Source organism: Canis lupus, chromosome 1 (assembly GCF_003254725.2).
Source record: "Canis lupus dingo isolate Sandy chromosome 1, ASM325472v2, whole genome shotgun sequence".
Classification (NCBI taxonomy): Eukaryota; Metazoa; Chordata; class Mammalia; order Carnivora; family Canidae; genus Canis; species Canis lupus.
This window is the reverse complement of record NC_064243.1, coordinates 115,743,697-115,771,272: the sequence shown is the minus strand read 5'-3', so window position 1 is coordinate 115,771,272 and position 27,576 is coordinate 115,743,697. Positions and strand designations below refer to the sequence as shown.

Genomic DNA, 27,576 nt, shown 5'->3' with positions numbered 1-27,576 from the left:
ACACATGCCCCCTTTCAGTCAGCATACATCTCTTCCTCTACATCAAACATTTAATACCAAAGGGAAATCTTATGAATGCCAAAAATATAAAAATGCCTATGGACAGGGTTCAAAACTCATTACACAGCAAGAAGGCCATACTGGCAAGAAAGTCTATGACCATAAGGAATATCGGAAGGCCCTTAGTAAAACTTCAAAAGTTAGTTCATATCATTCAATGCATGTTGATATGAGACCCTATGAATGTGAGGAATGTAGGAAGTCTTTGAATAATGGCTCAGACTTTATACAACACCAGATAATTCTTACTAGGGAGAAATCTAATGAATTTAAGGAAAGCAAGAAAGCCTTTACTAATGCCTCACAGTTTTTTCTACATCATAGCATTCATACAAGTGAGAAGCCCTTTAAATGTAAGGAATGTGTTAGAGAATTTAATAATGGTACAGCTCTTATTCGTCATCAGAGGATTCATACTGGTGAAAAGCCCTATGAGTGTAATGAATGTGGAAAAGCTTTTACTACTAGTTCAATATTTAGAGTACATCAGAGGATTCATACAGGTGAGAAACCCAATGAGTGTAAAGAATGTGGAAAAGCCTTTCGTCATTCCTCATACCTTACCCAACACCAAAGAATTCATACTGGTGAGAAACCTTATAAATGTAAGTACTGTGTTAGGGCATTTAGTAATGTTTCAGCCTTTATTCGGCATCAGAGGACTCACACTGGTGAGAAACCCTATGAATGTAAGGAATGTGGAAGAGCCTTTAGTACTGGCTCAATACTTACAGCACATCAAAGAATTCACTCAGGTGAGAAACCCTATTTATGTAAGGAATGTGGGAAGGCCTTTCGTCAGTCTTCAGATCTTACTCAACATCAGAGAATTCATACTGGTGAGAAACCCTACAAATGTAAGGAATGTGGAAGGGCCTTTCGTCGTTCATCAGAACTTTCTCGACACAAGTTAATTCATGGTGATGAGAAACTGTATGAATGTAAGGAATGTGGAAAGATCTTGAGTAGAGATTCAATACTTATACAACATCAGAAAATTCACACTGGTGAGAAAGCCTGGGAATGTAATGAATGTGGGAGAGTTTTTACTTGTGCAACATACCTGACCCGGCATCAGCGAATTCATACTGGTGATAAACCATATACTTGTAACAAATGTGGAAAAGCCTTTCTTCGTTCTTCAGACCTTATTCTACATCAAAGAATTCATACTGGTGAGAAACCCTATGAGTGTAAGGAATGTGGGAAGGCTTTTGCAAGAGGCTCAAATCTTAATCGCCATCAAAAAGTTCATACTGGGAAGAAATAGTATGAAAGGAAGCTTTGTAAGACCTTTAAGCATTTCTTGCAGTAACATGACATGAAAGATAAACCCTAGAAATGTAATAGGAGAAATTCTAAGAATTTATTGGTAAGAAAATCTAGAAATATAATTAATATGACAATGCCTTATGTGTTTACAGTTTAACTACCATAAGAATAAAATGAATATTGTAAGACCTCTATTAATAGTTCATTCCTTTTAAATTTTAAAAACTTACTAATCATGAGTGGAGGAAAGTGAAAAATCTCTTGTTGCATTTTCATATTTTAAAATATTTTTGGGCAGCCCCGGTGGCGCAGTGGTTTAGCACCGCCTGCAGCCCAGGGCGTGATCCTGGAGACCCCGGATCAAATCCCACGTCAGGCTCTCTGTATGGTGCCTGCTTCTCCCTCTGCCTGTGTCTCTGCCTCTCTCTCTCTCGGTCTCTATGAATAAATAAATAAAATCTTAAATAAGATAAAATAAAATAAAATAAAATAAAATAAAATAAAATAAAATATTTTAAACCCACTTTATTTTTTATATAGCTATAAGTAGTTTGGTTTATGCATAGCTAAAATACTATATTATTATATGTTGTATATTAAATTTTTAAATTTATATTCTCACCAAAATTCTTATTCCAGTACAACTTAATCAGTAACGATTTCCTGATGCTATTTATGCACAGTTTTGTGACATTTTATATTTTTAGTGTTATAAGCTTGGATTTAATGACCATCTTGTTATACTCCAACATCCAATTTGGGAGATCTTCAATTGATCTTTTTTATAATAAATTTTTACCTGCATGTCTTTGCATCTATACCATTTTATTTAAAATATCATTACTGGGACACCTGGGTGGCTCAGCAGTTGAGTGTCTGCCTTTGACTCAGGGCATGATCCCAGAGTTCTGGGATTGAGTCCCACATCAGGCTCCCTGTGAGCAGCCTGCTTTTTCCTCTGCCTGTGTCTCTCTCTCCCTCTCTGTGTCTCTCATGAATAAATAAATAAAATCTTTTTAAGAAAATAAAAATAAAATATCATTACTTTAAGAGGTGCCTGGCTGGCTCAGTCAGTGGAACATGCAACTCTTGATCTCTGGGTTGTGAGTTTGAGCCCCATGATGGGTGAAGAGATTACTTAAAAATAAAATCTTTAAAAAGTAAAATATCATTAGTTTAAGATATATATTTTAATATTGATAAAGTGATAGAACTATTTGTATATGTAAATTAATATTTTTATTTCATAAATTTGATATTTTATTGTAATAATTTTCTCTGAATTTTTAAATTCTACAAAGAAGTCAATAAAGTTAGCTTTCTTCCCCCAAAGTGGCTATAACTATTGTCAAATTGCTGGAACAAATTCTTTTATAAATTTTTTAAAGCAAGTGTAATCATGTTATTCAAATTGCCTCATAAATTGCCTTTTTAATGACAAGGTGTGTCATATAGGACATTCCGTAATTAAGTGTTTAATAGTTTTAGTATGTATGACTGTATGATTATTTTTACCAAACATCTATGGTCAAATACTCTGACTGACTCCACTTTTTGTATTTATAAGGAATACCATGTTTAGCATCGTACTTGGCATACTGTATTCACTTGTCTACTTTACATTGTTTTTGAGATAATCCATGCATACCTTTTAACATGTACATATTTTAAACATGACAGATTAAACTGGCTGCCCTTTTGACCATACTGTGCTATGCCATTTTTCTCTCCTCTCTTCCATGCTACTTATCCTTGCAGAATTTTTCCTAATGATTTTGCCCAAATGTAACATAGGGACATTTAATTTTTTAAAAAATTATTCTCCACTTCAATGTATTTATATTAAAAGCCTATTCCTATATATTATTATTCTTTATGTGAAATAGGCATGGCTATATTCACTAACATCTTGGGTTTGGTAAGGATCAAATGAATTAATCTACACAAATGCTTATAATTAAAACTTTAACATACTCAGTAAATATAATCCGTTGTAAAAATTATTTTTTTTTCTTTTGGCTATTTTATTATTTATAAAGGCTCTTAACTGTGGTGTATATTTGATTTAGTATTAGAAATTTAATACTGGCAAAAAATATAAAACCTCTAGTGAATATAGCAAAGCCATCATCATTCATTCCTTCTTGGTATTGAGATGATCTATCCTGAAGGAAAAAAACCCCATAAAATTATAATGAATAATGCCTTTACTCATATCTAATTTTATATGTTGAATTTATGTCAGCATGAAACATTATTGAGAATATTATTGCCCACATTATCTGGCTGATTAAAAATAATACTGGATTGTAGAAATATTTGACTCTTGATCCAATGCATGTTTAAACCAACATTTGGCTAAGGATGAAATTGAACAAACTGTGATTTCTTTGAATATAAAGGACACTAGTATCCTATACAGCAAAACCTGTGGGAGGTGGACAAAATTACTCACAGAACTTGTAACTCCAAGTCCAGACATGTAAAAAAAAATTTAAAACATAAATCCAGACACGTATTACAATAATTAATACCTAAAATCTGGTACTGGTGCCACAGGGATATGGATGAAGTTTCCATGTATCTGGGATTCAGACTGCCTTAAGAGTGGGGTTTAGCTTGGCTAGTGCTGTGCTGATGTCTCTGGGGAGGTATGATACAGGTGATTCTGAAAGTTTGGAACAATGTCAAACAAGAATCAACAGCTTCTACTAGGAACTATGGCCACTAATAGGGTTTATTACATTTCTACTGCTGCAAAACAAATTGCCACAATTTTGGCATCTTAAAGAAACACACTTCTCATCTCAAAGTTTTCATGGGTACATGTGAGGGCATAGCTTAGCTGGGTCCTCTGCTCAGTTTTACAAGGTGGCAGTTGAGGTGTCAGCTGGGGGTGGTGTCTCACCGAAGGCTCAGGATCATCATCCAAATTCACTTGTTTGTTGGCAGAATTAATTTCCTTGAAGCTGTACCAATGGTGGCTTGCTTTTTAAGGACAGCATAAGATATTCTTACTTCTGTCTCTGAAATATAGATCTTTTTAAAAGCTCAGATCCTACCCAGTCAGGATAATCTCCCTTTTGATTAACTGTTTAGGGACTTTTGTTTTATCTTCCAAAATCCCTTCACCTTTGCCATATAACTTAATTATATACCATCATTTCTGCCACATTTTATTTGCTTTACAGTCAAATGTGTGTCATTAAGCAGTCATCCTAAAATTCTGCTTTCTGTCTTCTGCCACACAATGTAAAGAAGGATTTCTGGAGAAAGGATAGTTAACGATACAGAACTGGGAGGCAAGAATGAGCTGGCCAGCTTCTTTCTCCTCCTTAAGACTTTCAGTATTTTTTTGAAACTCCACTTAGCAAAGCCTAATAGGAATCGAAAAGCTGGAATACGAGTCTCTAATTCCAAAATCATAAAGCAGTGTATAAATGTTTTAGGGTTGAAGCACAGAAATAAGATATAATTACTTCAATGGCCTCATTGCTTGTTTTTGAGGCAAGAGGAAAACAACCATTTTTTCATTAATGAAGGTAGGAATACACTACACAAAACAACTTTTGTTACTGGGTACCTCAGTTCTTGTCCCATATGCACCAAAGAATTGGGAGACCTAAGACCAGAATGGAGAAAGAGAGTTTATTGAGTAGATAAGTGTGCATGTGCCTATGCATGATGCAGTCTGTCATAATTAAATTTATTTGTATATTGTTTGAGTTTCTAATGAGCTTTTGCTGTGACCCTAAGGTTACTTAAGAGAAAGTTGCACCTTTTGTGTGCATGCTCAGTTCTTGGACATCCCCTTGTGGTTTTTGAGCCAGCTCTGTGGCTAGGCCTTTCCTGTTTTGTGACCCTTAGAGGTGGCTCTATAGGTATGGCTGTTAACTCTGAGGGGTGGCCCTGAGGATGTGGCCAGGATCTGCTTTATCCCTCCTTGCTGATGCGTAGCTAACTACCTAACACTTTTAAGTAATTCTTTATCTCAAAGCCAATCCTACTTTTCCTCATCTTTGATATTTTTACCCCTTAGTGTTCATTACATTAACAAGTAGACACATGTAGCTATTTAAAGTCAGATTTAAACTAAAGAAAATTTAAAATTCATTTCCTCTGTTTCATTAGGCACATTTCAAGTGCTCAATAGCTGTTTGTAGCCAGTGGCTATTGTATTGGACAGCATATTATTGAACATTTCTGTCATTGCAAAAAATTACACTGCACAGTCCTATGATATAAATGATCTTTCAGTTCTTGAATTATAGGAGAAAATTTGGTGTTCATTGGTTCTGTTGCATACCCTGCAGTGATATCCATAGACAGGGAGAGTTGGCACCAGTTACTTTGTGGCTTCACCTAGATCCAGGAGAAAAAAAAGTTACATTTTATCACCCTTTTGCACATTAAACTATGATGAGAGAGAGACCAAACTGAAGTTGCTTTGGTAGAAAATTAACATAGAGAAGTCAATGAATTCATGTACAAATATTCTTTAAAAATAGAAGATCCAATAGAAAAAAAGTGCTTTTATAGTCACCCCCCAAAAAAAGAGCTGATAGCTCAAGAAATTAAATGAAATAGAAATGTCCACAATCATTATAGAAAAATAAATAAAAATTTTCCAAAGTAATCAGAAAATGAAAAAATAAAAGGATACGGTGGGATTGCAGTTCTGACATCATTAAGAGTCCATCATTCCTTAGGTTATAAATGTGATGCAATCCCAAAACCCCAGGAATTTTTTTAAACATGAGCTCATTCTAAAGTCTATATGGAAAAATAAAGAAATCAAAATAGCCAGTAAAATTCTGAAGAAGGGGAATTGCATAATTAGAACTATCAGATATTAAGATATATTATAACTCTATAATAATTAGGAGTGTAGCTCTAGCAAAAATATAATGAACCACTAGAACTACTTAAAAGTCCAGCTACAGATCCAAACACATAGGAAAAATATTATATGATAATGAAGGCATTTTGGATCATTTAAGACTCTTTGAATTGTTATAAGTCTTGAAAAGTCGGATGTATTATTTCATATGTATGTATTACTCATAGATTTTTCAACAAATGTTTTTAGTAGTCATATGGCAAAGATAGAACAAATTTGTATCCATATTTATTCAAACAGTCTGAAAGCATCACTCCATAGTTTACTCAAAAATAAAAAGAAAATATAGCTTTAAGTAGATAGGACTGTTGACTACAGTCTTAAGGAAATAAATTAACATCAGAAATGGGAAAAAGTGACATCAAGTGGCCCTTGATATGATACATTAAGAAAGACACAATATCACCTATGGATTATTCTTGTCTAAGATATTTAACCTGACGTTCAACAAGGGGAAATAATTTTCTTAAGTGTGTAGAACGTTCTGGGAGAGAAAATCAGTGTGGATACCAAAAGTATGAACTTTGAGGTACAAGAGAGCTGTGAACTGTTCTAGATCAAAGCAGACTAATGAAATATGCCAACTAAGTGGAGTACATGATATTTGTGTCTTGGATTTTACAAGAAACTTTAAAATCATTGTTGGGGGTCACCTGGCTGGCTCAGTCAGAAGAGCATGCAACTCTTAATCTCAGGATTATGAGTTCAAGCCCCACATTGGGTGCAGAGATCACTTAAAATAAAATTTAAAATAATCATTAGGTTAATTGGGAGAAATTTGAATATGTACATATATTAGATTAATATTGTGTGATTGACTTAAATTTCCCAAGGGTATTTATTGTGATTATTTTACAGAGTGTACTGATTTATAGGACATGTTTAAAATATAGACATATTTGTAAAACATAGATTGAAAAATTAATGGCCTTATCTAATTGAGTAGCCACATGGGAGAGAGAAAAAAATTGGATCCTTAATGGGTAGCTCAAAGCAAAATAAAATGCAAATGAATCAAAGCTGTAGATTAAGAATTGAAACCAAAAAATCCTAGATAAATCCATAGAAGAAAATAATGTGAAATTAACTCAAAACCATAAAGCCATTGAAGTAAAATATACTTGTGTATTTTGCATACAAAACTATGCAAACACAATGTTTTGAGACACTATTGAAATATATAAATCCCAAGTTGATAAAAATTTTAAATAGAAAACTGTCTATATAACTTAATAACAAAAGTAGGTAATACAAATCATTAAGAGAAAATACAAACAGTGATCTAAAAGAAAATAGGTGAGTATGAAAAAGATATATCACAGCAGAAAAGCTGCAAAGGAATTGTTATTCCTCGGAATAAAATTTTTTATCTCCTTTCCCAATAAGGTATATGTAATTTAGAGATGTAGCTTTCACTCATCAGATTGACACAATAAGTGTGGTATCTAATATCTTAGCCACAGACTGGGAAAACGGGGATCTTCACGTATTGCTGTTGGACAGCTAAATTGCCATAACCTAAAGGAGGGCAGTAGCAAATACCTATCAAAACTTAAAGTGCAGGTACCCATTTCTCCAAAATTTATAAAACAGATGTCCTGAGACATATCCACAGAAACGAGAACATAATTTATGGCATTAGTGTAGTAGCAAAAGGAGGAGGAAGGGTCAATTATAGTAATATATTGGTTAAATAATCATACATCTATTCAATGGACAATACATAGCAAATTAAAAGAAAAGGGATGTATATTAATATGAAGTTACAAATATTTTAGGTGTGTATAACAAGTTAATATTTTTGTTAAAGTCTATCATATTTATCTGTTCATATGAATTTAGACACACACATATAAACTGCACACATATTGTGGTGGGAGGGTGGTGGACGCACTGTTTGTTTGGAGAATATTGGCTATCTGGGAGATAAGGGTGCAAAGTGTTCAGTTTTCTCCTTCCATCATTTATCTTTTATTTACCATATGCAAAAATTAGTCATCCATGGACAAAAAATTTTTTTTTAATTTTTATTTATTTATGATAGTCACACAGAGAGAGAGAGAGAGAGAGGCAGAGACATAGGCAGAGGGAGAAGCAGGCTCCATGCACCGGGAGCCCGACGTGGGATTCAATCCCGGGTCTCCAGGACCGGGTCTCCAGGATCGCGCCCTGGGCCAAAGGCGGGCGCCAAACCGCTGCGCCACCCAGGGATCCCCATGGACAAAAATTTTAAATCATCTTGGGTCGTAATCCGTTTCTACTTCCTAGCTGTCACTAAACTTTTTTGTTCTTTTTTAAGATTTTTATTTATTTATTTATGAGAGAGAGAGAGAGAGAGAGAGAGAGAGAGAGAGAGAGGGAGAGGCAGAGACACAGGAAGAGGGAGAAGCAGGCTCCATGCCGGGAGCCTGACGTGGGACTCGATCCCAGGACTCCAAGGTCTGGGCCAAAGGCAGGCGCTAAACTGCTGAGCCACCCAGGGATCCCCCACTAAACTTTTTTGACTCTGGTTTCCAAAGTCTGTTGAACAGAGTAATGATTGTCCAGATGGGATGGAGACAGCCAAGGGAATTGGTAGCTTTCTGTCACTCAGGCAGTGGTCATTAAGTAACATTAACTTCGGAATAGCAGCAGTACCCCGGAGAACACCGACCCAACCTACAGCGCGGCTTCCTCGAGGCGGGCGGGCAGTCAGCCCCAGGCTCAGGCGGTGAGATCCAACGTGGTGATGTCACACGTGCAGCGAGCTCAAAGGATTCTGGAGATTGTAGTTCAGGCCTCGTGAACGCCTCCACGCCGCGCAGGCGCAGATGCAATTTGGTAATGTGGCGTCGGTTTTGTCTTCGGACTTGGTACCTTTACCTGTGGAGTCCGTGGATCTCCAATCCCTTCTTCTCACCGGGGCGCCGGACTTCTTGGGGCTGGAAGGCTCACAGACCCGAATGGGCATAAGCATACCCTTACGACTGGAGCCCCCATATCCATCCGGTAAGCTTGTGCATTTGTTGCCGCGGAGTTAGCAAGTTGGGCGCAGTTATCAGCGAGCGAGCTGCGCCTTTAACATCTGGAGGTTGATTTACAGGCGGGGGCGACCCGGACTGACTAGCTGTGTTTCGGGAGCCACCGCCTTCTTGAGGACAGACGCACTCCCGGGTCTTTGATATGGGACCTGAACTGGGGAGCGTCTCCGGCTCAGGGTCTTTACTGAGGCGGAATTTTCCGCTGTAGGTCTAGGCTCCGGGAATCCTGCTCCCCAGGTGTAGCGGAGGAGGAATGCTCAGAACTAAGGTGGTGCGGCGTTCCGGCGTTTGCGTCCGCATCTCCAGACGCCGCCAGCTGCCCAGAGGCCATTCTGCTGCAGCTGGAGCCAAGGACTAGGGCGGAATCTGTCCATTCTTCCTCCCATCCCCGTCGGTGTATCTGTGTGAATGGGAGAGAGTGGACAGTAGGGAAGTAGGCTAGAGGACTGCCCTTTGGACCTGGTTGTTCTGGAACTGAGGCCAGCGTTACCCTGCTAGCCCTGCAGTGTCAGGATTCTGCTCTTTTCCAGAAGGGGGCCCTGAGGAAGACTGGGCGTCGTGCAAGGCCAAAAGCCATGACCCATGAGGTGATGCTTCCTTTCTGCTTCCTGAAACACAATGATCATTTGCTTTCTTTATCCTTAACTTTCCTGGGTAGGAGCATCTCTTTCAGGACCTCCTGACCGTTTCCTTCCATCCCATCTACTCAGCTGTGTTGCCTACCTGCCCTCTCTGAATAGCCACAAGTGTTCACGACTTTTTTCTATAAATCGTTATCTTTTTTCCACCTGGGGTCAGGAATGTTGATTGAGCAGAAGTGCACAGGGAGGAAAATGAGGATATTCTTTGCTAAACTTGTTTTACCTGGACTATGATGTGATGAGGTCAAATTGAGCACTGGAGTAGGAGCTCCCATCTGGAAAATCATGATCATCTCCATAGACAGTCTAGTCAGACAAAATGGGAGTTGGTGTTGTTCAGTCTTCATTTGCCCTCAATCTCTTTGTGAATCTTCATCAGTTTCCAACAGATTTCGGCAACTGGGGAACCAGGAACATTCATTACAGTTTAGTGATGCCTGGTTACAGGTTGAATTATACCAGAGCCTCAGTTGTTTAAGAACCTTTATTGTTAGATCCCAGACAGACAGACCTTTATATATATATATATATATTTTTTTTAGATTTTATTTTATTTATTCATAGAGACAGAGAGAGAGAGGCAGAGACACAGGCAGAGGGAGAAGCAGGCACCACACAGAGCCGGACGTGGGACTCGATCCTGGGTCTCCAGGATCACGCCCCGGGCTGCAGGCGGCGCTAAACTGCTGCGCCACCGGGGCTGCCCCAGACAGACCTTTAAGGTCTGATTAATGCTAAACACCAAAATGAGAAGAAAGATTAAGTCAGCTGTCTTTAGTATTTATACTGGTATTTCCAATTATTCACATTTTACTATTTGTGGAGGAATCAAGTGTAGTCATTACTCCTTGGTTTCCTTGTGTGTTGGAGTGGGAAATTAGCTTTTCCCCACATTTTCCCCACTAGGGTTATTTTTTAAATTAAATTTTATTTATTTATTCATGAGAGATACAGAGACATAGGCAGAGGGAGAAGTAGACTCCCTGCGGGGATCCTGATGCGAGATTCAATCCCAGGACCCCAGGATCACGACCTGAGCCAAAGGCAGAGACTCAACCACTGAGCCACCCAGGCTGCCCCCAAGATTATAAGATTTTGAGCTATTAAAACGTTTATGGACTAAGGAACCTATGAAAAAGTCTATAACAATTTTTTTTTTTTTAAAGTAGAACCAACTATGGGTGAGGGACATTAAGGAGGGCATGTGATGTGATGAACGCTGGATGTTCTATGCAAGTGGTAAATTATTTTTTTTAATTTTTATTTATTTATTTATTATTTATGATAGTTAGAGAGAGAGAGAGAGAGAGAGAGGCAGAGACACAGGCAGAGGGAGAAGCAGGCTCCATGCACCGGGAGCCCGACGTGAGATTCGATCCCGGGTATCCAGGATCGCGCCCTGGGCCAAAGGCAGGCGCCAAACTGCTGCGCCACCCAGGGATCCCCGCAAGTGGTAAATTATTGAACACTACATCTGAAACTGATGATGTACTATATGTTGGCTAATTGAATTTAATTTTTTAAAAAGTGAATCAACTACAAGAGGAGTTAAATAGAGCGGTCAGAAGAAACGGCTTAAGATGGGGAAGTGGAAAGCCCATGTCTTAGTTCATTTCAGCTACTATAGCAGAATATGAGGGATTTGGTGACTTCTAAACACAAATTTATATCTCAGAATTCTAGAGGCTAGAAAGTTCAGGAACAAGGTGTACTTCCTCATAGTTGATTATCTCGCTGTATCCTCAGAGGACAGAAAGGGGGATCTCTCTGGGGTCTCTTTCATAAGGGTACTAATACTATTAATGAGAGTTCCGCCTGTATGACCTAATCACCTCCCAAAGCCCCCACCCCAATACTGTCACCTGAGGGGTTAGTATTTCAATATATGGGGCACGTGGGTGGCTCAGTCATTTGAGCATCTGCCTTTGGCTCAGGTCATGATCTTGGGGTCCTGAGATTTAGCCCTGCATTGGGCTCCCTGCTCAGTGGAGAGTCTGCCCCTCCCCCTGCTTGTGCTCTCTCTCTCTCTCTTTCTCTCTCTCTGTCTCTCAAATAAATAAAATCTTTTTAAAAAACAGAATTTCAATATATGAATTTGCGGGGAAGGATATAAACATTCAGTACATTGCAGCCCTCACAGAGATATAATAGCGGGAACATTTGGAGTGACTGCAGTAAGCTCTGTAGAGAGTACTGAGGATAAGGGCAAGTGCCTGAAATCCCAAGGCACTAACATACAGTAGAAAGTATGATCTATGCAGTTATCTGGGAAGAGGGAATTTCAGGCAAAAGGCATAATAGCTGCATAGTCTATGAGGTAGGAACAGAATTATTATGATTGAAGAACAGCAAGGTGGCCAATGTGGCTCAGACAGAGTGAAGGAAGAAGGGAAGAAACATCTGAAATGTACTCAGAGCAATGGACTTGGGAGTGGGTCAGATTATGTAATGACTTTTAAATTAAGATGATGATTTTATTCCGACTAAAATAGAACATATATAATAAGATTTTAATTACTGACTTATACTTTTAAAAAATTATCTTGGGGCACCTGAGTGGCTCAGGTCATGATCCCAGGGTCCTTGGGTTGAGACTCAAATCAGGCTCTCTGCTCCGCAGGGATTGGAGGTGCAAGGTGGGAGCAAAGAGACCAAAGAGGAGGTTTTTCCAGTGTCTAGATGAGTGATGACTAACACTGTATGTGATGAAAAATGATTAGATAAAGCCGTAAACTTGACTAATACTTTGGTTGGTGTTTGTGTATGAGAGAAAGAGAAGAGTTGAGAATGATTCCCAAATTTTCTGGCTTGACCAGTTGAAATATTGAGTTAACATTTTTGGGGATATGGATTACTAAGTAAAGATAGGGTTTAAATTCAAGAGTTCAGTTTTGGATGTGTTGTGAGGTGATTGTTAGCCATCCAAATGTAAAAGTCAGTGGGGTTGTTCAGATTTAGGTTTCTGGTTTTTCAAATGGAGTGAGGACTAGAAAGAAAATAGGAAATTCATGAGGCACCCCATTTATCCTACTCCTAACAATTCATTCCAAAGAAAAGCAGGCAAAATTTCAAGAGATAAATGCAATTTAATTTTGTTTATTTATGTCTGTTGATTTTTCTTATTAATTTTTAGAATACTTCCACAATTTATTCTTTCCCTGTAGATAATAATATTGTCAGGGGCACCTGGGTGACTAAGTTAAGCATCTGACTCTTGATCTGCCTAGATCATGATCTCAGGGTCATGAGATTGAGCCGTCTGCCAGGCTCTCTGCTCAGCATGGAGTCTGCCTGAGGATTCTCTCTCTCTCTCTGTTACACTCTCTCCCTCTCTTAAAAAAATATACTATATTTATATAGTATAGTATATAATATTTATATATATATATATATATATATATATATATATATATAGTCAGTTTTTTCATGCTTTCCAATGGTTAACCTTTCTTTCTTTTTCTTTTCTTTCTTTTTTTTCGGTGTGGGGGGTGCTGTCAAGTCTTACTTCAGTGCTTGTAATTTCCAGTAAATGTTGAAAAAAGGTGGGGACAGTAGGTACATCCATCTTTTTTTACTGATTTTTTTAGAGTACAATTTTAACATTTCATATCATATGTGTTTTTGTCTTAGGTATCTGTAAATTGTTCTAATTAAAGTAAGAACAATCTATTTTATTCATAGCTTGTTGAGAGTTATATGATTAGGTGTTCAGTTTTGTCAAATTATTTTCCCTGTGTTCAGAAATCTTTTTTTTCTCTTTAATTTGTTGATAGTGAATTTTCTAATGCAATCTTGTGTTCTTAGAATAAAATTAACACGGTCATGGTGGTTTATTTTATATGACATTGCAGGATAGAGTTTGCTAATGGTTTTTTCAGATTTTACATGTCTATTTGATAGATTGGCCTATAATTTTCTTTCCTCATACAGTTTTTGGTTCTTTTTGTTCAAAGGCTTTATTAGTCTCATTAAATGAGTATAGGAGGGTTTCTTCATATGGATATACTGTACACACACATATATATGTATATACTTGTAGAAAATAATTTCAGTGAAAAGGTACAAGAATCAGAGAACCCCTATATATCCTTTATCTAGATTCAGCAGTTTTACAATTTTTAATATTTTGCCACATTTGTCATTCTTTCTCTCCCTCTCCCCCATCCCTGTCTCTATCTCCACACCTACATATACTCATACATACCATTTTTTTTTTCCTGAACCATCTAACAATAGGTTGCAAACATCATGGCCTTTTAGTCCTTAATACTTCTTTGTGTACTTCCAAGGAACAAGAATATTCTCTTACATTATTACAACATCACTAGTAAAATTTAAGAAATGTAACATTGGTAAAATATTTTTATTTGACCATCATATTCCAGTTGTATCAACTGTCCCAAAAAGGTCTTTAGGGTATTTTCTCCCCATTTAGTACAGGATTCAGTCTGTTTTGACTTTGCATTTTATTGGCCTGTCTCTTTAGTTTTCTCTTAAGTTCCAAATGTCTATTAGATTTTTCATTGTTTATAATTACATTATCATTTTTTGAAGAAAAAAGTCCACTTTCTTTTTTTTTTAATAGAATACTCTTCATTTAGCTTTTGTGTGTGTGTGTGTGTGTGTGTGTGTGTGTGTGTTATCTTGTGGTTAAGTTCAAGTTATTCTTCTCCTGCCAGGATACCAAATATGTGATATTTTGTCCTTCTCAGGACATTATATCTAAAAGCATGTGATTTGCTTCTGGCCCTCATTGAAGATGTTAATTTTGATTACCTGGCCCAAATATTTTCCACTTTCTTTGTTGTATAGTTTTAATTTTTTTCTGCAACTAATCAGTCATCTGTGGGGAGGCACCATGTTGATATTGTATTCCTCATCAAATGCATCCCACCCCCAATAGATTTAACATCATTAATGATTCCTTCTCACACCAGTCTTAGCTATGAGGGTTGCACAATAGTCATTTCTCAGGTCACGTGGGTGACTCAGTGGTTGAGCATCTGTCCTGGGATCCTGGGATTGAGCCCCACATTGAGCTCCTGGCGGGGACCCTGTTTCTTCCTCTGCCTATGTCTCTGCCTCTCTCTTTGTGTCTCTCATTAATAAATAAATAAAATCTTTAAAAAAAATAGTCGTTTCTCAGTTCTAGCACTTCCTCTGTATTTCTCAGTCTGTATTCTACTTTTTGGAAGTGTCTTCACTATTTGTCTATCTAATTTATTTTGGTTTCTATTTCTCATTGATATAGCCTCATGGATTTGTATTCTTTGCCAAGGTTATAATTAATTAATTATTTTAGTGCTTAAACCATCTAAGGTTTGGCAAGTCAGAGCCCCTGAAAGCTAGCTCTAGGTCTTTCTGACATGCAGACATAATTTTTAAGTACTCGCTTACTTTTTGGTATAAAAAGATGCTCAAAGATCTTTTTCCTTTTTAAAAACCTTTTCAAATATTTTTGGGAAATGTATTGTGTTTATTTTTCAGGGTTGTGAAAGAGAATCTTTTCTATGCTTCTTTCCTAGCTTCCATTGACTTGCTGGCAATCTTTGTCTTTTCCTGCATCATGCTGACCTTTGCCTTCATCTTTAGATGTTCTCTGTGTGTATGTTTCCAAATTCCCTTTTCAAGAACACTAGTCATATTATATTAGGGGCTCATCCTACTCCAGTATGATCTCATCTTAATTTAACTAATTTCCACATAAGGCCACATTCTGAAGTAGGGGGTGCTGCTGGTGGTAGTGGTAAGGACATCAATAGATGAATTTGTAGTGAACGCTATTCATCCATAACATTTTCATACATATAAAAATTTCAAAACCAAATTGCATAGTCTGAGTAATAATACAGTGAAGATCTATCTTACTACTATGTATTTTAAGAAATAGAACATTGCAAGTGCCTTCAAGGCCCCTTATGTGCCCAATTACACTGTTGTTTCTTCACTATAGGGTTTGAAATAAGATTAGCTATAGTATACATCTTGGTATCTAGTCATGCAAGTTCTCACATCCTTGCTTTTTGTTAGAACTATGAGTTATGATCCACTGGTGATAAACAGGTAGACTTATAAGTTTTAAAATGATCACCAATATGGGGTACCTGAGTGGCTCAGTCAGTTAAACATCTTTCTTTGACTCAGGTCATGATCTCAGGGTCCTGAGATTAAGCCCCATGTGAGGCTCCCTGCTCAGCAGGGAGTCAGCTTCTCCCTCTGCCCCTTCCCCTGCTCTCTCTGAAACAAATAAATAAAATCTAAATAAATAAATAAATAAATAAATAAATAAATAAATAAATAAATAAAATGATCATCAATAGTTCTACTCTGCCGAAATTGATTATAAAACTAAAATCATATTTAATTTGCTTTTGGTAGTTTGAGGTTTCTTTTAATTTTGTTTTATTATTATATAGAATATTTCCAAGATTACAATGGCAAATCCATAAAATAGGGTATATTCAGGGAAGTCTAGCTTTTTTTATTTTTATTTTTTTTTTTTTTTTTTTTTTTTTTTTTTTTTTTTTTTTTTTTTTTTAAGTCTAGCTTTTTTTAATAAAGATTTCATTTATTCATGAGAGACACATAGAGAGAGGTAGAGACATAGGCAGAAGGACAAGCAGGCTCCCTGCAGGGATCTTGATGCAGGACTCAATCCCAGGATACCAGGATCATGACCTGAGCTGAAGGCAAATGCTCAACCACTGAGCCATCCAGATGCTCTGAGAAATCTAGCTTCTATCCCAGTTTGTTCAATATTTTTCTCCATTTCACTCTCCCTCTCCCCAATGGGTTTGCTCTCCCATTTTTTTCCTAAATAAAAGCAATTGGGTATATCTTCTAAACTTACCTTTCTTATTTTCATAGCAGCATACTATATACAATTTAGTCCACCTTCCTTTTTTCACTTAACAATATATCCAGGAGATAATTTCAGGAAGGTATAAAGATTTTCATAATTCCTTTTTATAGTTGGAAAATATATTCCACTTAGTAGATGAACCATAGTTTTTTCAACCAGTTACCTGTAGATAGTTGGGTTGGTTCCAGACATTGCTATTATAAAATTGTGCGTCACTGAAGGGCATTGTGAGTAAATCTTTAAAAAAGTATGTCAGTATACCTTTAGAGTTGAGTCATGTCACTCAGATTGCTAGTTTATAAAAGGATAAGTAAATATGCAATTTGGTTGGGTATTACTGTATGCTCCTCTACAGTGGGTGCGCCATTTTGTCATCCAGCTAATAATGAATGAGAGAGGCTTTTTCTCCTTAGCTTCCTAAAAGAATATGTTGCCAAACCATTAGATTTTTGCCATTCTGACAGTTGAAAAATGTTACCTCTTTGTAGTTTTAATTTGTTTCAAAATTTGGAAACTGTTCACTTAAAGTTTCCTAATCACCTTATTATCCAGTATGACTTCCCATCAATTCATGTGCTTTGTGCATCTATCAAATTCCCCCAGTATATTTGATCACTGTATAAATCATTTATATCTCATATATATTAGTTTCAACTTAATTCCCCTATTTATACTATAAAAGTTTCATTTCTAACAGGGGAAAAAAAGTGAATATTTCTATTATGCTTTTTTTCAGACCATGAATCTCATTGTAAAACCAAAGAATTATTTCCAAAGAAGGAAGTTTATGAAATAGAATCACCCCAGTGGTTTATACTGGGAAGTCTTACAAAACATGGACTTAAGAGTACCTGTTATAGAAATGACTGGGAATGTAAAAGAAAGATTGACAAAAAACAAGGATCTCATGAGAAAAGTTTTAATCAAATTATTTTCAACTGTGAAAATACATACACTTTAGGTCAGCACACATCACATACTCCATATCAAAAAGGTTTTCTTGAAGAGAAAGCCTGCAAATGCAAGAACTAAGAGAAAGCTTTTGTGTGTGACTTGCAACTAACTCTACATCAGAGAATTGATACTGTCAAGAAGTTCAGGAACCATAAGAAATGTGGGAAGGCTATTAGTGGAGGATGAAAACATACTCAGCATCAGATCATGTTTACTGGTGCAAACTGTGAACATAGGAATATGATAGGTCTTAGACTGTGCACATCAGAGCATTCATACTGAAGAAAAAAATCTATGAGGGTAAAAAACATGGAAAAGCTTTTGGTACTGCTTTTTTGGTACTGGTTCAATATTTCTATCATCAGGGAATTTACCCATGTGAGAAACTTTGTCTAGTTAAGGTAGGATGGTTTTTTATCATTCTTCAGACCTCACTTATCATCAGAAACTTCATGCCAGTGAGAAACCTTATCAGTGTATGCTATGTAGAAAAGCCTTTAGTAGTAAATCAGCCATTACTCAGCATCAAAGAATTCACACTGGTGAGAAACCATATATATGTAATGAGTGTGTAAAAGCCTTTCATAGCAGTTCAATATCTATAGAATATCAGAGAATTCACACTGGTGAGAAACCTTATATATGTAAAGAATGTGACAAAGCCTTTCACTATTCCTCAGATCCTAAAAGGCATCAGAGAATCCATATTGGTGAAAAGCCTTATGAAGGTAAAAAATGTAGCAAGGCCTTTAATAATGCATCCTATTTTTTTTTTTATAATCATAGAATTCATACTGGTGAGAAACCCTATGGATGTAAAATTTGTGCTAAGGCATTTTTAAGTAGCTCACCCCTTAACCTACATCAGAAAGTTCATACTGGTGAAAAACCCTATGTATGTAGAGTGTGGAAAGGCCTTTTGTAGTAGTTCAAAACTTATATTTATTTATGATAGTCACATAGAGAGAGAGAGAGGCAGAGACATAGGCAGAGGGAGAAGCTGGCTTCATGCACCGGGAGCCCGACATGGGATTCGATCCCGGGTCTCCAGGATCGTGCCCTGGGCCAAAGGCAGGCGCTAAACCGCTGTGCCACCCAGGGATCCCCTGGGGGATGTTTGTTTATTTATTTATTTATTTATTTATTTATTTATTTATTTATTTATTTATTTTATTTTTATTTTTATTTTTTTGGGGGGGGGATGTTTTTTAAAGATATTTTATTTATTTATTTATTCATGAGAGACACAGAGAGAGAGGCAGAGACATGGCAGAGAGAGAAGCAGGCTCCATGCTGGGAGCCTGGTGTAGGATTTGATCCGGAGACTTCGGGATCACGCCCTGGGGCTAAAGGCAGCTGCTCAACCACTGAGCCACCCAGGCATCCCAACACTGGGGAATTCATATGGGTGAGAAACCCTATGAGTGTAAAGAAAGTGGGAAAATCTTTAGTAGCTCTGCCATTACTGACAGCAGAGGATTCATACTGGTGAGAAACCCTTTGAATGTAAGGAATGTAGAAAGGCCTTTCATTGTTCCTCAGACCTTTCTCAACATCGGAGAATTCATAATGGTGAGAAACTTTATGGATATGAATACAAAGAATGCGGGACGGTTTTTGTGGGTAGTTAAAATCTTAACATCAGAAAGGTCATGCTGGTAAGAAGCTCTGAAAATTATCTGTGGGAATGGCATTATGGATTTCACCTAATTTGAGATAGAACCTCATTAGATCCTGTAATTAATATGAAGAGCCTTTTACTTGCTTTTCACTATCAAAGTTGCCTAAAGGATATATAGTAGATATCAGAATACCATCAACAGTTCACTCCTTACTTAGGAATTTATAACTGTGAATGAAGAAAATCAAAACTAGGGCACCTGGGTGGCTCAGTGGTTGAGCCTCTGCCTTTGGCTCAGATTGTGATCCTGAGGTCCTGAGATCGAGTCCTGCATTGGGCTCCCCACGGGGAGCCTGCTTTTCCCTCTGCCTATGTCTCTGCCTCTTTCTCTATGTCTCTCATGAATAAATAAATAAAATCTTAAAAAAAAAGAAAAGCTTCCATGCTTGTCAACCTTAAATATCAGAGAATTTAAGGAGTAGTCCTAGAATTTCATTTTACTTTTTGTAATTTACCTCTAGATATTTTTGTCTTATGTATATTTACTGGTCATTAAAATTGTTAATTCTGATGGCTTTTTTTTCTCCAAGATTTTGAACCTATCACTACTTATTCTTTCCAGTTGCTTTTCCTACCGCTTTGGTAATATATTTTAATTTATATAAGCATTTTTTTATATAAGCTTTTTTTATTTTATAAGGTTAAGTTTCAGGATAACAATTTAAATATCATTCATATGTATATGTTTATATATATATACATATATATATTTATATATCTGTAATTATACCTGTACCTTCTTTGTTATTTTTACTTTGTTTATATCTTTTTGTTTGTTTGTTTTAACTTTTTATTAAAATGCTTAGATACAGATTGATTTTCTTTTGTAAATGACTGTTTTAACTTTTCCTGAAATAGGACATATATGCACTCTGATAAAACAGAATGAAGTCTCAATTTTGGGGAATTCCTGTACAAAGCTCTGATCCTCACTGTTAAGAGCCAAGCTCCTCACAGTAGCTTCTTTTGCTATCTTATTATAGGAACAGTGTTTTCTGTGGAGCAAGAAATAGATGAATGCCAACTGACTTTTCAATCCCCTCTTTCTCCAGTGGTCAATATAAACCACTTTCACAAAGAGCTGAGTTGTGTAGAATCCACAGTTTTCTAGCTTGCTGCAAAGTGATTAGGGACAAATAGGAAAAAAAGGAAAACAAGAAAACTAGCACTGCAATCATACTTCTCATGTCTCTGGATAAAGAAGTATGGGTTACCTTTAGCCAAAGGAATTAAAAGTATGCAAGGTAACTACCTAGTTCATTCACCATTAGCTAGATTTGTTCATTTAAGGCTTTCACCTCTTTCCAAACCCACAATTTTGTTTTATTCCAGCTATGCCTGCTAATAAAGAAAAGGCAAGCTCTCTCCAGATTTATCCTTTACTGAGCCTCTGCATTTGGTACCTGGCAGTGAGGAAGTATGCTTTTCTAATAGGTCAGTGCTGAAGACTAACAATGAGAAATCCATTAAAGAACAATACTCTCACCTCTGGAATATGTTATCCACACTTTCCTTACCCTCACATTAGACACAAGAATACACTGAATTTAGTTCAGTCTTTTGCAAATAAACATCATCATCACAATTTTGTTTTGAGGAAACTACTTTTAATCTCTCATTAAAGAAAAATGAAGATATCTACTCATCTTAAGAAAGATCTAATATTGGTCAAGATCATGAAAATCCAATTTTACATGTGGCACCAAGAAAAAGGAATGCTATAAAAATTATCTTCATCACACTACTGGGCATGCTGAGGCTTTTTATACTGAGCTCTTACAAGTGATGCTGGCTCAAAAGGAATAGCACTACACAAAGCTCTTAGAGTTTCCCCAGCTTACTTCTGGAATGGAGAAAGGCAATTTCATACCAAAACAAAACAAAACAAAACAAAAACAAAAAAAACACAAGGTAACCAATAAAAAGAGCTCATGAACAATCCCACAAAGAGACCAAATCCTGCAAGTGAGAATTTTAAAGCCCACTAAGTAGTGCTCACTTCAGCAGCACATATAATAAAGCCCACTAAATAAATCTTTCCTGGATCCAAACAAATGCTACAAATACCAGATTTTTAGGTTCTCAACTCACAGAATTAAAAGCCTGTTGGCTGTTAATTGTCCTGTGGGACTCACCTATTCAAAAAATTTTCCCCTAGAATCTGTGCAAAAGTAACAGACACACACCTGCAGTGTAGGACAACATGGGAGGTGTTCTCTTTCATGAGGCAAGAGTTATTTTTTTATGAAACTGAAAATGAAAAAGGTGCTATGGAGAGAAACAAAGTTTCCCAACAGTATAAAAGCAAAGAATGGCTGAAATTTGTAACTTTAGAAACAAAAATAATAAAATAACCCCTCTCTAAAGAAGTCCTCCACAGTGAACAATCTGCTCTACATACCACAATGAGGAATAATCCTGGCTTCCATGGTGGAAACCTGCTACAAGTGCCAGGCCAGGCCCTACCCTTCCTGACTCCTCAGTGCACAAGGTGAGGCCACCTACTGCCCTGCAGCCAGACACAGGGAGCTTCTCTCACTGACCTGCTAACGCAACATTGGAGTTCTGGCCTCCAATGTGTTTCTGTGCAGAATTTTATGAAGTATCTAAATGCCATTCACTAGATCCAAAAAAAAAAAAAGAATAGAAAACTCTGGACCAAGGAAATTTTTAACTCAAAAAGTTAGGAGGGACACCAATAACATTAACAACACTTTTCTTAAAAAGTAGAATCACTTTCTTTTGAAATCAACCACAGTGGTGAGATGTGTTTTTCTTTTCAGGTGCCCAATGATGGCACACACCTTTACTCAGTAAATCCTACTGGCACGTGGGGCAGCATCACCTCCCAACAGTGTGGAGAAGAGCACGTGTCACCACTGGGCAATGAGAGAGCTGACAGAGATTCTTGGCTTCTCAACGCCTGACATGGTTGAGCTTTCCTTGTTCTATTAGAAAAGTTCATGAGGAAGCTATGAATAGGATCAGTCCAGAGAAGGAAAACTTTTATTTTCACTGTCCAAACATCAGTCAATATACTGGGAAAGCCCTGGAAGCCCTCACTCTAGCCTTGCCTCTTGAGCACACTGCATACGAACACTTCCATGGGGCACGCATTCAGCTCCTTCAGGGTCATGTTTACCTTTTCTGTGGTCTGTCCATAAAGCCCAAATATCTCCCAGAGTTTTTCTTCACTGATTGCGTCTATCTTGTTACCCAAGATCAGGATTGGCACATTGGATATTGTCTCATCAGTCATTAGAGCATTTAGCTCAACTTTGGATACCACGAGGTGAGGATGATCTACACAGTCCACCAGAAAGACAATCCCATTAATTGCTGGGAGGTAATTTTTCCAAACCCGGCGCGCTTGCCCGGCCCACCAAGCTCAAAAGTTGTAAAAGTCATTCCAGCAATTGTCAGCTCTTCTGATGTCAGATGTAATGTCGGAACATTTTGGCCCAGTCGGTCATCTTTGGACATGTGTAGAAGAGTGGTTTTGCCTGCATTGTCCAAACCTAAAAATACAAGTTTTCCAGATTTCTTGTAGAGTCCTAGGAACTGGAGCACACCGCTGAAGCCATTGTATATCCACTCAAAGATGAAAGGCATTATTAATGGTTACTATGGCCAAGGGGGTGCTTCCCCGGCGGTGGTGGGTGGCTTCAACTGCTTTTTTTATATCAACACAAATAGAGCTATATTCCTTTTTGAAGAGAGTTCCTCTTAATATTAACATTTTGTTGTATTTTTTTTTTAATTTCAGAAAGCACAAAAGAAACCCACTCTCAAAATTGTCAAACTAAATCCTTTCAGAAAATTTTAAAAGAAACTCCATGTTATAAATTATCTTTTCTATGGTAGAGTATATCATGAATAGTTTTCCAAGTCATTAACTATTATATCATTATCCTTTTTTTTTTATATCATTATCCTAATTTAATAGAGTTAATATTGGGACACCTGGGTGGCTCAGTGGTTGAGCCTCTGCCTTTGGCTTACGGCATGATCCCAGAGTCCCAGGATGGAATCCCACATCAAGCTCCCTGCATGGAGCCTGCTTCTCCCTCTGCCTATGTCTCTGCTTCTCTCTCTCTGTGTCTCTCATGAATAAATAAAATCTTAAAAAAAATAGAGTTAGTATTCATCTGTATGGCTCTACTATTATTTTATTAATATATTGATAAAATGTTTTTCTTCTAAATTTTGCCTTTAAAAACAATGCTCCTTTCAACATCCTGTTTGCATTTTGTAAGCTTGTTTCCTTTTCTTACTTTTTATTTCTGAAATAATCTATGGATGTCTTATACTTACAAAATTTTAAACATTACAGATAAACTAAACTCCCCTTTGACTACTTCTCTTTCCCTAGTTTCTCTAAATTTACCACTGTTGGCAGTTTCATTCAAGAGCCTTTTAAAATGCAATTACACCCACACACATTATACATATAATGTATATATGTATATACATGTATAATGAATTACATACATTATATGTATATACATGTATAATATGAATGTATATATTCAGTGGAAACATATTTCTTTCAATCTTAAGTATTTCACTTCAAATATAGCAAATTGGAGGTGACTAATATAACTCATTGGTGTATAATGAGGAAGAAATGAGTTATGAATGCATGATATAACTAGTGAATTGTTTAGTAAACATTAGTATTTTCATCTATTTTATTTATGGATTGGTATTTAAACATGATGCATTTACCCAATAACAGACATCCCATATTGGAAAAAAACTTAAAGCCAAAATAGATGTTAAGATATAGTAAGCTCATCCTACAGAACTCAATCTTTATGCTGATCGTACATTCCTACCAGAGACAAAGTGTATATAAATGTGTATGGGGTAGTTGAGATCACAACTGTTACAGCATAATGAGAAGAGGTTTATTACAAAAAGTATAATATAGAACATATCTGACTGACAAGAGAACACATTGGGTAGCAAAAATATCTGAATACTGATTCAATTCTCATCTAAGTTACCCTTTTATTAAGTGTGAAATCAACACAGATTACAATTTCTCTAGGAATAAATAACAGTGGGCATTATGTGTGGAAAGTGGTGCCTGACCAAACTACGTGGGGGAAAATTCAGAGCTCTACATTCATGCAGGCATTAGAACACTGGAAACTTTTAAGGTAATTATATAGTTTCAAGAAAGTAAGAAAAACCACAGGGATATCTAAAGACAGGGAATGCATTTGTAAAAATAACTGAAATAAAGGTTCTCCTACTATTCATAAGTAGAGTGTTCCTATGAAATCTTTTGTAAGCTGAAATGCTGTAAATCATAGAGTATCCCCTGCTTCCCAGACATTCTCCTTATGCCACTTTGCTTTTAGAAAAGACCTACGTTAGTATGGTAACAGCTTTTTTGTAAAGCTTTTTTTTTTTTTAATTTTTATTTCTGTTACCAAAAACAGGTGCTAAGGTAGGCCTTTTGTTTTCGTTTTAAGATTTTATTTGATAGAGAAAGCGCGCACACAAGCAGGAGGTGTGGCAGGCAGAGGGAGAGGGAGAAGCAGACTCCCCACTGAGGGAGCCCAACATGGGGCTCAATCCCAGGACCCTGGGATCATGACCTGAGCTGAAAGCAGACACATAACTGACTGAGCCACCCAGGTGCCCAACGTGGGTCTTTTGTAAAAGTGAGATGGTGTAATGCAAACTTTTGGTAAGTGGGGGATACTTGTAATGAATAGTTTAAATGGTTGAACACAAATGGTGTGGTTTTTTTTTTTTAAAGATTTATTTATTTATTATTTGCAAGAGAGTGTGTGCAGAGAGGTGGAGTAGGGGGAAAGGGGAGAGGGGGAGAGAGTCCCAAATAGACTCCAACACAGGGCTCCATCCACAAATTGAGATTACCACCTGCGCTGAAAACAAGAGATTTGGCAAAAAAAGGGATAAGCATTATGACTGAGAAATTGATGTTACTACAAATCAGAGATTTTGTAATATGTACTCTTTTTGCTAATAATTTCACAAAAGTAAAATGCATAATGTTCTTCAAAAACAAATCTCCAGAACTCAGGCAAGAGAAATATAAACATTCAATAGGCAAATAAAAGCTAACTAAATAACTTACACATAGCTAAAGAAACCACCTGATCTTTAAGTTTTTATTTAAATTCCAGTTAGCACAGTGTAATACTAGTTTCATGTGTACAATTTAGTGATTTGACACAACACCCAGTGCTCATCACAAGTGCCCTCTTTAATCCCCATCTCCTATTTAACCCCACCTCCTCTGGTAATCATCATTATTCTCTATAATTGAGTCTGTTTCTTAGTTTTCCTCTCTCTTTTCCCCCATGCTTGTTTGTTTTGTTTTGTAAACTTTGCATATGAGTGAAATCTTATGGTACTTGTCTTTCTTTGACATTTCACTTAGCATCATACTCTCTAGCTCCATCCTCATCATTGCAAATGGCAAGATTTCATTCTCTTTTGTGGCTGAGTCATATATGTATATATAATCCATTAATCAATCAATGGACACTTGGGCTTTTCCCATAATTTGGCTATTTAGATAATTCTGCTATAAACATAGGGGTGCATATATACCTTCAATTTATATTCTTTGGGTAAATACCTACTAGTGCAATTGCTTAATCATAGGGTAGTTGTATTTTTAGCTTTTTTAAAAAAAGATTTTGCTTATTTGAGAGATAGGTAGACAGCATGAGTGTAGGAGAGGGGCAAAAGGAGAGGGGAAAGTAGACTCCCTACTGAGCAGGCAGCCTGACAAGGGGCTTGATCCCAGGACCCTGGGATCGTGATCTGAGCTGAAGGCAGATGCTCAACTGACTGAGCCATCCAGGTGCTGGTCTTTTCAATTTTAACTATTTAACTAGGTATGTAGTAGATTAAATTTTAGTTTTAATTTGCATTTCTCTGAGAAGTACTGACTTTTAGCATCCTTTCCTATGCTATTTAAATATAGGGATCCCTGGGTGGCTCAGCAGTTTAGCGCCTGCCTTTGGCCCAGGGCACGATCCTGGAGACCCAGGATCGAGTCCCACGTCGGGCTTCCGGTGCATGGAGCCTGCTTCTCCCTCTGCCTATGTCTCTGCCTCTCTCTCTCTCTCTCTGTGTGACTATCATAAATAAAAAAAATAATAAAATAAAACATATTAAATATACTCTTTGGTGAAGTGTCTGTGCAAATTTGTTGCCTACTTTTATAGTGTTGCTTGTCACCTTTTTCTTATTGATTTGAAGGAGGGTTGTTTTTATATTTATAAGTCTATAATGTATTACAAATACTTTTTTCAAATCTGTGGTTTATCTTTTCACTCTCTACATTGTGCCTTTTGATGAATGATATTTCTTAATTTTAGTGAAGTCCTACCTTCTTTTTCTTCTATGGTTTTATAAACCATAAAAGGACATACTTATTATGACCTGTTTAATAAATCTTTTCTTTTCCCAACAACATGAAGATGTTTTTCTACATATATATTCTTTTAAAGTTATATAATCTTAATTTTTACAGCTAAGTGAAAATTTCACATCAGGCATTTTGTCAAAGAAAATCTTTTTTTTTTTTTAAGATTTTGTTTATTCATGAGAGACACACAGAGAGAGAGAGAGAGCGAGAGAGAGAGAGAGAGAGAGGCAGAGACAGAGGGACAAGCAGGCTCCATGCAGGGAGCCCGATGTGAGACTCGATCCTGGATATCCAGGATCACACCCTGGGCTGAAGGCGGCCCTAAACTGCTGAGCCACCTGGGCTGCCCCTTTGTCAAAGAAAATCTTGCATTAATTTTGTGTACTATGTAAGATAAGGATAAATATTCTTCTTTATTTCCCCTTTGTGGATGTCTAATGGTTTCAGCACCATTTACTGAAAAGATGATACTTTTTCCAATGAATTGACACGGAATTTTTCTATAAAATGACTATCTTTTGTTTTTTTCTATTGCATTCTCTTTGTCTATGTTTTATTCTTGTACAAATACCATACTGTTCTGATTACCATAGCTGCATTAGGTAGAATTCTAAGAAGGCCCCCATGATTTACATTCCCTGCTATTACTCCTGTGATAATGTTATAATACCTGGTGAAAGAGATTTTGTGCATGTATTTAAAGTGACGAATCAGAGACCTTAAGATAGTTTATTTGGGCCCTTTAATCTAACATAAGCCCTTTAAA

The 27,576-nt window shown here is 36.8% G+C and overlaps 2 protein-coding genes and 1 pseudogene across 2 annotated transcripts in view; 2 read left to right on the top strand and 1 right to left on the bottom strand.

Moving 5' to 3' along the window:
* The window catches only part of LOC112643630 (zinc finger protein 345-like), a 52,790-nt gene extending 51,276 nt beyond the window's left edge, over positions 1 to 1,514 (top strand). Inside the window, 1 exon segment of the mRNA XM_025421812.3 lies at positions 23 to 1,514. Within this exon segment, the coding sequence (XP_025277597.1) occupies positions 23 to 1,375 (1,353 nt within the window). The 3' untranslated portion in view covers positions 1,376 to 1,514.
* Positions 1,515 to 16,437: 14,923 nt separating this feature from the next.
* Positions 16,438 to 19,957, top strand: LOC112643610 (zinc finger protein 345-like). Its single transcript, XM_025421787.3, has one exon. The coding sequence runs from the start codon at positions 18,116 to 18,118 to the stop codon at positions 18,632 to 18,634; it is 519 nt and encodes a 172-aa protein (XP_025277572.1). The 5' UTR covers positions 16,438 to 18,115; the 3' UTR covers positions 18,635 to 19,957.
* Positions 19,958 to 22,401: 2,444 nt separating this feature from the next.
* Positions 22,402 to 23,016, bottom strand: LOC112643608 (GTP-binding protein SAR1a-like; annotated as a pseudogene).
* Between the last annotated feature and the right edge of the window lie 4,560 nt (positions 23,017 to 27,576).